The sequence below is a fragment of the Lutra lutra genome, chromosome 4, assembly GCF_902655055.1.
Source record: "Lutra lutra chromosome 4, mLutLut1.2, whole genome shotgun sequence".
Taxonomy (NCBI): domain Eukaryota; kingdom Metazoa; phylum Chordata; class Mammalia; order Carnivora; family Mustelidae; genus Lutra; species Lutra lutra.
Genome location: NC_062281.1, coordinates 154,707,190 through 154,721,452, shown reverse-complemented (window position 1 = coordinate 154,721,452; position 14,263 = coordinate 154,707,190). Strand labels below are relative to the sequence as shown.

Here is a 14,263-nt window from a genome sequence, read left to right as displayed (position 1 = left end):
TGTATAGCGAGCTCCCCATAGTATGAGCTTTTATTTATTTATTTATTTATTTTTTTTAAAGATTTTATTTATTTATTTGACAGAGAGAAATCACAAGTAGGCAGAGAGGCAGGCAGAGAGTGAGGAGGAAGCAGGCTCCCCGCTGAGCAGAAAGCCCGATGCGGGGCTTGAACCCAGGACCTGGGATCATGACCTGAGCCGAAGGCAGCGGCCTAACCCACTGAGCCACCCAGGCGCCCCTATTTATTTTTTTTGAAGATTGTATTTATTTGTTTAAGAGAGAGAGAGAGAGCATGAGAGGAGAGAGGTCAGAGGGAGAAGCAGACTCCCTGCCGATCAGGGAGGCTGATGCGGGACTTGATCCTGGAACTCCAGGATCATGACCTGAGCCAAAGGCAGTTGCTTAACCAGCTGAGACACCCAGAAACCTAGTATGAGTTTTTAAAACCAAAACCTTGATTGGAACTTGCAGGGCTGAAATGTCCTATTTCATGCATCTGTTCAGGGTGAATGTACCCTTCGCAGTACACCTTGAGTACGTGCGGTTCTTTAAAGGAATCTCTTCTATGGTCTGTCTCCTTGTTCAGCATTCCTACTTAAAACTTACCCCACCCTTCCTCCTGGTCTTGGATGCGTGCTGTGAAGGCTTCTATAGTGGTACCTGGGATGGCAGAAACCTTAACTATTAAGTCTCAACCCAGCTGGCACTCATACACGTCTTGCACATTTGTAAAGCGTTCAGCTGATTTGGTCCCCTCATCTCTGGAATGGACAGAAGTTACTGTCTCCAGTTTACATACAGAAGATGGATAGTTGAGGAATGTAAGGTCATTTGGTAAGTGGTAGGCTCAGGACAGGCTCTTTTGATTCCTTGTCCAGGGCTTTCTATTACGTTTCTGTTCATCTAAGCTTCCAGTAATTATCTTGAACTAGTTGGCCTCCCGACTCAGGAGAAAGAACTTTGTTAAACACATCTGTGCTCCTCCTGACCCTAAAGCCACTCCCGTGTGGAGTCTCCCGTGTGAGGAGTGGGCTTTGGGAAGTCAGCAAGTTTGTCCAGGTGGCTTTCTCTCTTCATGACTCCAGAACAAGTGTGGCACAAATCCAGATTCACAGCCATACCAGCCTCTCTAGAGATTATCTGCTTCTCATTGAGATTCGCCCAGAAGCCCCAAAGAGAGTTTTGCAGATACCATGCAGGTTTTTTTTTTTTTTAAACAGCTTTATTAAGATATACTTCACATATTATATAGTCTACTTATTTAAATCTATCATTCAGTCATCTTAGCATATCCACAGTTGTGCAACCATCACTACACTACAATTTTAGAACATTTTCATCCCCCAAAAAACTCTGTACCCATTAGCAGTCATTCCCCTTTTCCCTCAAATCCCTGCCCCGCAACCAAACACTAAAAATACGAATCTACTTTTCGTCCCTGTAGTAATTTTCTTATCTTGGACATTCCGCATAAGTGGAATTATACTATATATGTAAGGCCTTTTGTGACTGACTTCTCTCACTTAGCATAATGTTTACAAGGTTTATCCATGCTCTATTACGTATCAGTACTTATTTTCTTTTTATTGCTGAATACTATTTCAGCATATGGGTATATCACATTTATTCATTCATCAGTTGATGGTCATTTGCGTTGTTCTACCTTTGGCTATTATGAATAATTCTGTGAATACTTGTGTATAAGTTTTTGTGTGAACATGTTTTCATTTCTTTTGGGTATAGACTTAGTGGAATTGCTAAGTCATGTAGTAGCTCTGTTTAGTCATTGAAGGAACTGCTAGGGTGTTTTCCACAGTAGCTGAACCATTTTACATTTCCACCAGCAGAATATGAAGGTTTCGGTTTCTCCACATGCTCACCAGCACTTACATCCATCTATTTTTTTTAAATATTTTATTTATTTATTTGACAGATCACAAGTAGGCAGAGAGGCAGGCAGAGAGAGAGGGAGGAGGAAGCAGGCACCCCGCTGAGCAGAGAGCCTGATGTGGGGCCTGATCCCAGGACCCCAGGATCACGATCCAAGCCGAAGGCAGAGGCTTTAACCCACTGAGCCACCCAGGCGCCCCTCCATCTATTTTGCCATATAGCTATTCTGGTGGGTGTGAAGTGGTACCTCAGTGTGGTTTCTAATAGCTTATGTTTTAAGTTAGACCACATCAAGCATGCTTTCCAGATCACCTTTCCAGTTATCTTCATGTGACACAATGACAGAATGGGAGCCAGGATTTGAGGAGGTAGACATGAGACAGGTGGTAGATGGAGAAAGGAAGGTTATGGTGTTGCAGGGTCATCCTGTCCTCCATCCTCCTACTCCTAGTTTGGACTTCTGTTTTAGCCATTAAGGAGCCTGACACAGGGTGGGTTATTGTTGGAGATCTGTCTTGTTCCCTCCGGGCACCCATACCTCTGAAGATAATTTTGTAGCTCCTCCTGTCAAGAGATGGAGTCTATTTATTCACTCCTCACTGGCCCTCCTGCCTTCAGACCCCACTCATTCCCTCCAGTCCATTCTCCCTCCTCACTGTAGCCAGTGATTTTTCTCATGTTCAAGCCGATCATATCCCTGCGTAAAATTCTAAGATGGTTTTTCATTACGTTGGAAAGAAGTTCACGCCCCTTAATGGGACAGTTGAGTCTTTGATGGAGCTGACCCAGCTTATCTTTTCAGTCTCAGCTCTCTTAAAGGCTTACACTCCCTCAGGGATGCCATGCCATGCTGTTGCCTCTGCTTGGAACACAACTTCCTCCCCGCACTTCTGGTCATCTGCTCAACTTTCAGGTTTCAGCTAGATTTCACTTCCTCTAGGAAACCTTCCCTCACCCCATCCTTGGAGACTGAATTAATTAGTGCCCCTCCCGAGTATGCCTAAAGCTTTTTGGCTGTCTCACCTTTCCCACAATACTTTGCAGTTTCTGCAGCTTTCTCCACTGTTAGACTGTGGGCGACCAGAGGGGCCCCAGGGCTTGTTAAATATTTGGGAACTGACTATCCCTCTGAAGCCCTGTACTGTGATTGATTGTCACAGCAAGCATCTCGAGGGCAAAGGCTGTATCCTGTATCTCCACATTCAACACAGTGCATGGCATGGCATGTGAACTGTGTAGTACATGGAACAGCAGGATGGTGACTGTTGCTGTAGTTAGAGGTTTTGGAGCTGGGCAGAGAGAGTGAACAACAGTGCTTACAGTTAAATATGAAGAATGTACGGAAACAGCCTCTCCACACCACTGCTGGCTGAGCAGGAAGAGCAGCAGCAGCCTGGTGAGTGCCCAGGTTGTCCAGAGGAGCTAGCGCATTGAATTGATTGCAAATTCATTTCCCTCTCTAGTCATTATTTCAAAAGGGAGAAAGAAGTTTTTAGTTTTCTCACCGGTTACCCTCTGACAGTTCCACTCTGTAGCAGTAGCATTTCTTTTTTTTTTTTTTAATTAACATATAGGGGTGCCTGGATGGCTCAGTGGGTTAAAGCCTCTGCCTTCGGTTCAGGTCATGATCTCAAGGTCCTGGGATCGAGCCCCACATCAGGCTCTCTGCTCAGCGGGGAGTCTGCTTCCTCCTCCCTCTCTCTCTGCCTGCCTCTCTGCTTGCTTGTGATCTCTGTCAAATAAATAAATCAATAACCTTTAAAATAATAAATAAGCAAGCATATAATGTATTATTTCCTCCAGGGGTTACAGGTCTGTGAATCATCAGTCTTACACAACTCACAGCACTCACCATAGCACAAACCCTCCCCAATGTCCATACCCCACCACCCTATCCCTCCCCGTCCCCTGCCCCCCAGCAACTCTCAGTTTGTTTCCTGAGATTAAGAGTCTCTTACGGTTTGTCTCCCTCCCCTGTCCCATCCCATTTCAAGCAGCAGCGATTCTTAACTGAAGGTTGTGTAATTCCTTGGATTGTCTAGCCCAGTAATTCCTGCCTGGATGAATCAAAACCGGAATTCTGATGTGATAAATCTGGTCTTGTGTAAGTCACCTGTGAGGCCTGAATCCTCACAATCTTTTCTTCTTGAATATCTCCAGGGATTAGGAGCTCCCCATCTATAATGTATCACATTCTGATTTTGGACAAACATTAGGAGAGTCTCTCTCGTATTGTGTTGAAATCTATCTTCCTGAAACTCTACACTTGGTGCTCGTTTGCCCCTATGGAGTGTCGCTGTCTTTGCCCTTGCCCGGATGGGAATCCTTCAGCTCTGTAAAAACTGATCATGTCTGCCCCCCACCCCTGCCCTGCCTCATGCTTTCTCCTGGATAAACTTTTTCTGTTCTCTTGCTGTACCCCACAGGAATCATCTTCAGGCCTAGTGAGTTTTGTTTATAATTGCACTGAAGTGCAGAGCACCAAATCAAACAGCCCCACAGCATGGACTGACCAATGGTTGGGGGCACTGCTCTCACCCTCCCTCTTGCCATTATTTCTTTTGATCTAGCCTGTGACCACTTGTAATTCAGTCAGTTTGCAGTTGGCGTAGGTTGAGCTTATGGATTAACCCAAAGCCCCCAGGTCTTTCTCAATCCATGTCTGCTGTAAATCTAAGTAATTGGCTCTTATAATCAAGCCTGGCATTTGTCCTATCTCATGAGATTGTATCTTTTGGTTCCAAACCAATTCTTTCTAAGTAGGAAGCAATAGGCTCAGAAGAGGGAGCTGTAACAGCCATACTGGGGAATTAGGACGTGGTTAGTTATTCACTGCTGTTTCCCAGTTCAGGGAGCAGCAACATGTTTAGAGAACAGCACAGACTGTCTGCATTTCTAACCAAGTTGTCACTGCTTCCATTCCCTCTGTATAGTGCCCCTGACATTGTGCTGAACATGTTGTCTTCATTATCTCCTTCAGTCCCCACAGCAGCCCAGAGCACACCCTGCTGTGTGTTCTGGTCATCTGGATACACCAGATTCATTGGAGAATGCTTTTAAATTAAAGGAAATCTCAGATCTTAGCCCAGAGATTCTAATTCAGTAGGAATGTAGAGCCAGGAAATGTCTTTTTCAAAAGTTTTCCCAGTGATCCAGTGCACCTGTTTGGGAGTAACTGTTTTAGTTAGTGGGTTATAGTTGCTTGGCTCTTGAACAGGACAGCTTGGGTCTCATTCATCTTCTCCCGGTAGCGCCTACTGCAGCAGAAGCCCTCAGGGAAGATGGCGGAATCAAAGTTCAGATGCATAGTTAAGTGTCAAGAGAGTGGAAATGGTCCTTGTCCTGAGTCCCGAGCTTTCTGAAGGCCAGGCATGCAGCCTTCTCTGGGGCTCTGATGGCTAACCAGGGATAGGGCTCAGCCCAGGGTGACTTGGCTCACAAATGATCAGGCTGCCTGGTCAGGCAGAGATCCTGGGTGCTTCTGCCCTTCCTGGGAAATAATGGAAATAACTGCTGTACACGAGGATGCAGCTTAATGTTACCCAACCTTCAACTTGTCATTCACCAAGAGCCAAGTTTAAAAAATGCTTTTGGGTAAAGATGGCACCTTTTAAACAGCTGTGCAAGGATAATTTTAGAAGGGCATACTGAGGACTCAGATGGTCTCATTTTCCACTTGTCCCTGCATCCAGCAGCTTTACCTTCCACAGTGTGGACAGGAGACCTGTCCTGGAGTGTGGGGCAGGGAACTAACTTTCTCGGTGATGTGGGGCAGGCCTCAGACATGCCACCACCATTTTGACTAATTCTTATTTAGTAACAATGTCAGACCTGAAAGTGCCCTTATTTTAGATGGAGAAATTGGGGTCCTGAGAGGGACAGGACTTGCCCAGCGTTTACAGTGAGCCAGACACTGAGCCCGGGGTTCTTCTACCCCAACATGCTGCTGCACCAAAGCACCCAAGATAACTAATGGCGGAATAGAAACAGAGTCCCAGTGTCTTTTACTGCGCATATTCAAACAACTGCCCCAGCACCGTTTATTGGGGAGTTAAAAATTTCCCCACTGATCTGCAACAGCACCTTTCCTAAACCAGTTTTCACACATGCAGGGGTCTGTCTACTGTCCCACTGGTCTGTTTGTCCATCACAGGGCCAGTATGGTGCTGGCTTCATTGCCACTGCTCTGTCACTACATCGTGGCATCCGGTAGAGGGGGGACTCCCACCTGCGTTGCATCAGATTTCAAAATCAACTTCTGTTAAAAAAAAAAAAGTTGAGGGGCGCCTGGGTGGCTCAGTGGGTTAAGCCGCTGCCTTCGGCTCAGGTCATGATCCCAGAGTCCTGGGATCGAGTCCCGCATCGGGCTCGCTGCTCAGCAGGAAGCCTGCTTCCCTTCCTCTCTCTCTGCCTGCCTCTCTGCCTACTTGTGATCTCTCTCTGTCAAATAAATAAATAAAAAATCTTTAAAAAAAAAAGTTGAGATCTGGACAAGAACTTTATAAATACACTTGTTGAGAAGGATATACTACCAAGTCTTCCTATCCTCCAGTAATAGTATATAGGTCTCCATTTACTTAGGCTTTAACACCTTTCAGCAAAGTTTAATAATTTTCTCACATACTAGGGTCATGAACATTTTTGATAGATTTAACTCCCAGTTACTTTTGGAGGTATTTTTTCTTATTACTATTATAAATAGTACTTTTTTTTTTTCAATTTTTATTTTGCAGAATGTCATCGGTGTACCGAAATGGATTTGATTTCTGTATATTGATCTTAAATCCAGCACCTATTAATGCTTTTCTATTTTGTAAGTGGAAAATCACAATCCATGAAAATGAGTTTTCTTCCTTTTCGATAGCTTCCCTTTACTTTTTTTGTTGTCTTAGGGCACTGGGTGGGACCTCAAGCATAGGAAGAGTAGTGGTGATCAGGGGTATCCTCAGCTCACCCTGACCTTGACTGGACTACTTCACACATTTCATTTGCTCTACATTTTCTATAGATCTACTTTGTGAGGTGAGGGTAGTTCCTTTCTATTCCCAGTCTGCTCAGAGTTTCTACAGTTCTGTTGTTTTTGTTGTTGAATGAGTATTAAATTTTACTGAACACTTTTTCTGAACACTTGCATCTGTTGATATCATCTAATTTTCCTTTAATCCCTTAATGATTATTTGGGTTCTTCCACCTCCTGAAAAATGAGAAAATAATCTAAAATATAAAGGAAACCTTGAGATCCTTTTATTGTGTCTTTGTGAGCTTCACACACACTGGCTGTTGCGTAAGAGACTAAAACCCAGAAAGGCTGCTTTCTCAGGCTGCTTCCACTTACTTGCTTTCAGCCTGGGCAGTGGACTGGACCCCGGGTGTGACAGACTGGACAGACCTAAAGGTTTCCGTCCTCCTTTTGAAGCCTGACCACAGGCTTATTTGAGGTAGTAACATGTTCAGTAATACAATTGATTTTCATTATTATCAGACCTGCTGGCTGACGGCGGGCCAAAGAAGTTCTACTCTGTCACATGCAGGAAAGAGCAGGTCCGAGGCCAGGAACACAGGGAACCTAGAGGAAACACGATGTAGATGCCAGACTGGAGAACGGACAAGGTAGGGATCGCTTTACCACCCTTGGACACAGCCAGCTTTAACCTGAAATCTGAGGTAGTAGTGCTACTTTTCTAGTGCCCCCCACAACCAGTCTGGAAGTGGGCATACTTTTTCCTAATGGGCCTCTCAAAAAATGAAAGTAATCATTTTTACTTCCAAAAAATTCTGCAACACTGGTGAAATAAGGTGTCTCACAACAGGTTTTCCGAATGGTGGATTCACCAGTGTGAATGCTTGAGCATACCCTCACCATCTAACTAACTGCACCAAACAACTCTCTCTACTCTGCAGGGGATCCTCAGACCCCGGGAACCAGGCCCACGAGACTTACAGGGCCCTGACTCCTGTCTTCAGACCTCCACAGGACTGTCCAGGGATCAGAACATGGAAGAGTGACCACAAAGGTGACAAACCAGGACCAGCAGGAACTTTAGGGAGCAAAGATGCTGACTTGGCAGAAGGAAGAACTTTCCTATGGACTCCCCTGGTGGGAGACGATTGCCCCATCACAGCAAATGGACAAAGACTTGATGACAGTCCAGGAACTTCACAGAGCAGATTCATGCCAGCACTGGGCTGCTGCCTCTAAAGTCCCTGCTAGCCCTGGACTATGAAGTGACACCAGCTAGAAATGCCTGGGTTTGCTTGAGAGCTAAGGTGATCGATGTACTGTTTTGGCTCAGGACCATGGGGCTCATGGCATCGTTCCACAGGCCCAGCTGCTCTTTGCACTGTTCGCTTTGACACCTTAGGTCCGTTGGGTAAACCTACCTGCTCCCCAAGAGGTGGAGAGCCCTCAGAAGCTATGTGCTCCTGCATATTTTACAAATTGGATCCTCTACTGTGGGAATGTGCCAGGAAGCAACCAGAGACTTCCAACATGAAATTCTTATTTGTGGAGGGAGTTGCTATTACCTGACTCTGCCTTCGTGCACCAGTGCAGTACAAACAGGGGCTTTTATTGGTGGGACTTGGAAAGCTGTGACACAGCCCAGCATGCAGCGGTGTGGGCTTGGATAACTTCCAGGAGACAAGGGATGAGGGGACTCGCCTCAGCGGGCTCTGCTGCCTGGGGCACGTTGTCCCTTCTCAGTTCTTAGAGGCAAGTGTGCAGGAAGAAGGTTCAGCACTTCACAAACTGGTGGGTGACCTCGTAGATTCCCACAGATTCCTGAGCCTTTTCATCATAGTCAGTCCAATCCTGTGGGAAAAAAATGGCCCTGTCAGCCTCATGAGATGGTTTAGGACAGTGGGGACTATGGCACTCTGGGACTTTAAAGGCCCAGTTCAGGCTCTTACTGAGACATTCATGAATATATATGACCTAGAACAGAGCTAGAGTGCATTCTGGGCAAGTTCACTTAACTTCTCAGAGCCTCAATTCTGTCCTCTATTAAAAAAAGGGACAAAAACAGGTTGAATGTTGAAAGAAGCAAATGGGGAAACAGGTATAAATACTTAGCATCATGTCAGGGACATATAAGAGCTCCGTAAATTCCAGTTGTTGTTGTTAATCAGGTGCTATCCAAACTGAAGGAGGTTTCCGTCCTCCTTTTGAAGCCTGACCACAGGCTTATTTAAGGTAGTAACATTTTCAGTAATACAATTGATTTTCATTATTCATGGTAGTTATATTCTACAAAATCACCACAAATATTGAATTAGTAAATAGTGAACCACTGCTCCCAGGGGAAATACAGGGTTACGTTTTTTAGAAGCCTCTGATCACATTTTCTTCAACCAATCAATATACAACTTTGTTTTGGGTAGGTTTCTGTTTAAAAACACCTTATATATAGTTGACTTATAGGCAACAGCACTAGAACTCATGCCTCCACAAAGCTTATCTAACATGCATTTTCTCCATTAGGCATATCCCAGCCTTCTCACTTATGGAACACTAGATAACATTTTAGCACTATACTTGGAGCCATTTAAACACCAAAATCACCAACAAAAATAAGAAGGCAGAGTCAGCTTTCTGTTGATCTTTGTTCACCGAAAGGGTAGTTCCCACCACTGTATGACAGGTTCCATACAGTGCCCCCACAAGGCCCCAAAGTCCTGTACCTTCTCCTCCAGATTAATATCACTGAAGACTGTCCCCGATTCCACACCCTCAGCAGCAAATCCAGCCTGGAGGTGACAGGAAGGCAGTGGTTAGTCTGGGGGAAAGGGGGCAGAGGCCTGGCCAGGGAACTGGCTCTTTTCAAACCACCTTTGGGATGGGAGGGCAGAGATGCAGTGCGAGCACCTGTTCTGGAATCATGTACTTCCCAGGCCTGGTAGCCTTCCCAGTACTACAGCGGTTCCTCTCAACTAGAGCCCTGGACCAGAGGCAGGAGGTGAAGGGTAAACCTTTCCACTACCCGAACTCCCAAAAGACCTGGGGCATGTCATTCCCCTCTCTGGACCTTAGTTTTGTTTAGGAGACGGGGATGAGAAGGCTGTTTCGTCTCCCTGCCTCACAGATTTGTCATGAGGTGAAACAGCTGCACAAATAAGGTGGGATGAATGCGGGCTCTGGAGTCAGACCAGGGTTCAAATGACTGTTCCCATGCTTACTGTCACCCCGCACAAGCTGCAAAATCTTGAAAAAAAGTTTTCACTTGTCCAAACAATAGGATGAGTTAACGTCACAGGGTTACTGTGAGGATTAAATGAAGTAATATGTAAACGTGACCAGCACAGTGCCCAATATACAGTAGGCACTTAATAACAATTACTACCCTTAGGAGAAGTCCTAGTCCACGGTCTCTGGATAAAGCAAAGTTCTATTATTACTTCCTGTATGAGCTCCCCACAGATACAGGTTACGCACCTGGGGCTGGAAATCAACTGGTTCAAGGCCTCGGCATTCAAACTCTACAATTGTCTTGAACTTCTCATTGTCTTCAGCCTAGAAAAGAAGTGTGTTGACGGCGCAGGCGCCAGTGGGCCCTTGGAAAGATCTCAGTGCTGCTGCCCTTCCTGCCAAGGGGGCCCTACAACCCGTTAGCCCAGATGGGACTCGAGAGCGACTCCTCTTCTCGAAAAGGCCTGCATTGGGTACTGCTCCTCATGAGACCTGCCTGGACAGAGCTGCTGCAGAAGAAAGACTGAGTACTAGAGTCGGCCTGCCTGGATATGATCTCAGACAGCTCTACCTCTCTTCCCAGCTAGGGCCTAAGATTGTCAGACTGGGCTGAGGTTCGCTGTGAAAATCTTAACTATGTGTAAAGTTCCTAGCTATAGTACCTGACACTATGCTCAATAAATGGCAGATAAAATTATCAAAATAAAAAAATGTGAACAAGAATGTTATGCTATAAAGTCTCCAGATCTTCCCAATGGCCCGGGACATTTAACTGCAGCCTTTGACTAAACCTCTGCCATGTTGTGAGGCAGGAGGGGGACTTAAAAGCCTTTGAAATGGGGTTTTCACGTGGAACAGGCACCTCTGAGGGGGCTGGTAGAACGAGGAAATTCAAGCCTCCTGACCAAGCACCACACCCACACATTCAATCTCATTCTGTCCTTCACTGTAAAATCATTTCCTACACACCAGTTATGTGCCCGGCACAGAGGAGGCACTCTCTGTGGGCCCTGGTTTGCTTTTTGTTTGCTGGTGTGTCTCATCTACTATACATTATTTACTTGAAAGCAAGTCCTTGTGACTTCTCTCTTTAACTTCAGAACAAAGCTGAGAATTTGGCATAAATCAGACGTTTCAAAAATACTAAGTAAGGGGGGCCCCCTGGGTGGCTCAGTCGGTTAAGTGTCTGACTTCCTCAGGTCATGATCTTGGGGTCCTGGGACTGAGCCCTGCATTGGGCTGAGTGCCCAGTGGGGAGTCTGATTCTCCCTCTTCCCTACCTTCCCCCTGCTCATGCTCTCTCATATAAATAAAATCTTTAAAAAAATAGTAAGTAATGGGTGAATACAAGTAACTACCCTTTAAACAAAGAGACTTAAAAGCACACACTCCCTCTCTCCCCTTTGGACTGATTTGTTACACAGTCATGTATAACTAATGTCAATATCAAGGGTACCAGAGAAGGCTCACAAGTCCCCCAGTATAGAAAGGGCAAGTGCTCCCAGAGATGGAACCTGAGTGGAAGGGTTGGGCCAGAGGTACCCTGAGCTCCCACAGCCCAGTGCTTATTAGAGAAGACACTGTAATAGCCTGATTATGAATCTTCTGCCTACCAGGCACTCAGCCAGTGTATGGTGACAGAGTGAGTGAATGAGTGAACAAGTGAGTATATGAATGAATATCCCACAGCAAGTCACTCTGGTACAGATAGAACTCTAGAACCCCAACCTCCTAGCTCCCAGCTTAGATTTAATCCCACCACCTGCCACCACAACAGGAAACTTACATTGTAAGATCTGATGGTGCTGCTCAAAATCTCTGAAATGTAAAAGAGAAGACAAAGTTGACTTGAGGCCATACGCTGCCCCCATCCTGGTGACCATATGTGGCTCTGGGGAAAAGAGTTGGCTGCCACAGCCTGGGCATCTCAGGCCTGGGTCTACCCACAGTAACATGAGCCTGCTTTGTATCAGGAAGATGTAGCCCCAGTTGGCAGAACTCAGGATTTGTGACCTGACCTACCGATGGAGTTTTCCCTCGCACACAGCTTGCACTTCTGGACCATGGAGGCGCTGCCACGACCTCCCTTCAGTGCCACACTGTCCTGGCAAGGGTAAACAGAATCTGTAGTCACACATTAATTAGACATGATCCCGTCTACCACTTACTAGATAGGTGAAGAGACCAAAACCCAAACAGAATGCCATCTGCTACGACAAGAATCCTGGGGAACTTCCTGAGGCTGAGAAAGGGACTCCCCTTGATTTTGAACTCTGCCTCACATTCTGAAGAAGCCCGTTCTTCCCAGTGTTGACCATACTAATGGCTGCCCTTCCAAACCACAAAAAGTGTCCAAAGACCTGAGAGATCAGGGCCACTGGTTCCCTCCCCAAATTCCTGAGGAGAGGCCTATATGTGTTTGTATGTGGGCATGGTGGTAGGGGGAGTAGTTACCATCAGCCGAATATACTGCCACTTCTCTGAAATCTCACCACAGTTGCCACATTTCATCTTGGGGGAGGAAAAAGAAGATCAGTAAAGTAGTTTAGCTCAGTCAGGCAGACAGGGGAAGGGCAAGAAAGTGTGACGTAGGCAGGCTCAACCTATCTTCCCATCAACTACCGCACCTCATCCTTAGAACCCACCAAGGACATAACCAAAATTTCTCTCTGGGCAAAGAACAGGCCAGGGTTTCTGTTTTCTGCTGGTGTGCCCACCCTCCTCTAAGAAGTACCCTGTCTGGCTGGAAATTCAAGGCTCCTGTAGTACTGAAATGGTCTCAACAGCGCCAACCTCCACTCCTTCTTGGATCTGGAACTTCCCTTGTGTTCTCACAGGCCTTGTAGGTTCCTACTAAAAGTACTTATCACTGTTGTTACTCTATTTCTCTGTCTCCTCCGCTAGACTCTGTGCTTTTTGAAGTGAAAGAACATCAATTTCTCAAATAAACCCTGGTACTTGAGCTTCAAAATATTTGGTAGTAAAGGTGGCGAGAAAGCTTCCTAAAAGGAATAGAGCTACTGCCAGGATCTGAAGGATGCTGGGGTTTGGATGAGGAGGGAAACAGAGCAGAAGCTCGGTGATCTGGAAGAGTTAAGGGCGTCTGTAGACCAAGCCACCAGAGTACCAGATTCACCAGTATGGGGTGGGGAGGGATGGAGGAAGCCACGATCAAAACTAAAGGGATTTCCCAATAAATAAAGCCTAATCAACTAAAACAGAAGGTGAAATCCCCCTCCTTACTAAACAATCCCAAGACCCCTTCAAGTAGTCTCTCGTTTACTGTTTTCAAAACAAAATATTTCACGGAGGAAATCTCCGAGACATTAGTAATTAAGAACTAACCAATACATTTAGAAAAGCGAATAAATTCTATTAAGGAAAATACCACTTAGCGGTTACACATGTCCATGATTAATGGTTTGAGACAAAGCTGCCCTTGGAGTCGCACTTCGGCACGGGAAAGCTCTCTCTGGGCCCGGCCCCCTGGCGCCCCACCCCCTTCCGGAACCTCGCGGTGCCTACCGCCCCTCCAGTCGCACCTTCAGGTACCACCGGAAGTCCTCACCCAAGGGGCGGAGGTTGGTGACATTCTCCAGCGTGGCTTTGAGCTGTAGCGCAATTTTCTGTGGAGGGAGTGCCAGAGCAAGTGCATGAACCGCGCCTGCGCATCCTACCGAGGCCCGGCCCTGCCCCTCCTAGATTCGAGCTCTGCCTCCCCACTCCTCAGCGCGAGCCCACTTCTCTCAGTCCCTCCTGGCACGAACTCCCGCCTCCCAGGTCCTCGCCACCTCCCCGTCCCTGCCCTGGCGGCACTTTGCCTGCGCCTCACCCCCATAGTGGCTCGGCTCGGCCCTGCCCGACCCGGGATGGCGAAAGCTGCCGCCGCTACTTTCCGGCCGGTCGTAAACGTGGGCGCTGCGGGCGCACGGGGTGCGGACCTCCGGCGTGCGTGGGGCGGGGGAGAGGGCGGGGCGTTCACGGCGGCTGGTTAGCGACCTGGGCTTGTTTTTTTCTTTAAGTGGGCCTGTGCAAGTGTCCTGAGGGCTCAATTAGTGTTAGCTCAGACCCGCCGAAGCCTGCTTCCAGATTCTTGCTGAACGCCGATCTCGTGCCGGCACTATGCTAGTCTGAGGGATACCGTAGCAAACACAGTCCTTGCAGGAAAGCTCTGCCACGGCTTCCTC

At 46.8% G+C, this 14,263-nt stretch overlaps 1 protein-coding gene across 5 annotated transcripts; it reads right to left on the bottom strand.

Moving 5' to 3' along the window:
• Positions 1 to 8,439: 8,439 nt before the first annotated feature.
• CZIB (CXXC motif containing zinc binding protein) lies at positions 8,440 to 14,060 on the bottom strand. Of its 5 annotated transcripts, none has more exons than XM_047724206.1 (8): positions 13,909 to 14,060; positions 13,619 to 13,702; positions 12,531 to 12,587; positions 12,099 to 12,180; positions 11,863 to 11,894; positions 10,323 to 10,400; positions 9,572 to 9,637; positions 8,440 to 8,702 (listed from the first exon to the last, which is right to left on the bottom strand). In XM_047724206.1, the coding sequence occupies exons 1-8, from the start codon at positions 13,912 to 13,914 to the stop codon at positions 8,625 to 8,627; spliced, it is 483 nt and encodes a 160-aa protein (XP_047580162.1). In that variant the 5' UTR covers positions 13,915 to 14,060; the 3' UTR covers positions 8,440 to 8,624. The 5 variants fall into 5 exon arrangements, with proteins under 5 accessions (XP_047580162.1, XP_047580158.1, XP_047580159.1 ...); XM_047724202.1 differs by having other exon boundaries at positions 13,645 to 13,702; XM_047724203.1 differs by lacking the exon at positions 13,619 to 13,702 and having other exon boundaries at positions 13,909 to 13,993.
• Between the last annotated feature and the right edge of the window lie 203 nt (positions 14,061 to 14,263).

Excerpts from the sequence above, each read along its gene's own strand:
- CZIB (XM_047724206.1), bottom strand. Across the intron at positions 12,588-13,618 it reads ACTTCCGGTGGTACCTGAAG|ATGAAATGTGGCAACTGTGG; the intron begins GTGCGACTGGAG and ends TCCTCCCCCAAG. Across the intron at positions 12,181-12,530 it reads GGCAGTATATTCGGCTGATG|GACAGTGTGGCACTGAAGGG; the intron begins GTAACTACTCCC and ends TACCCTTGCCAG.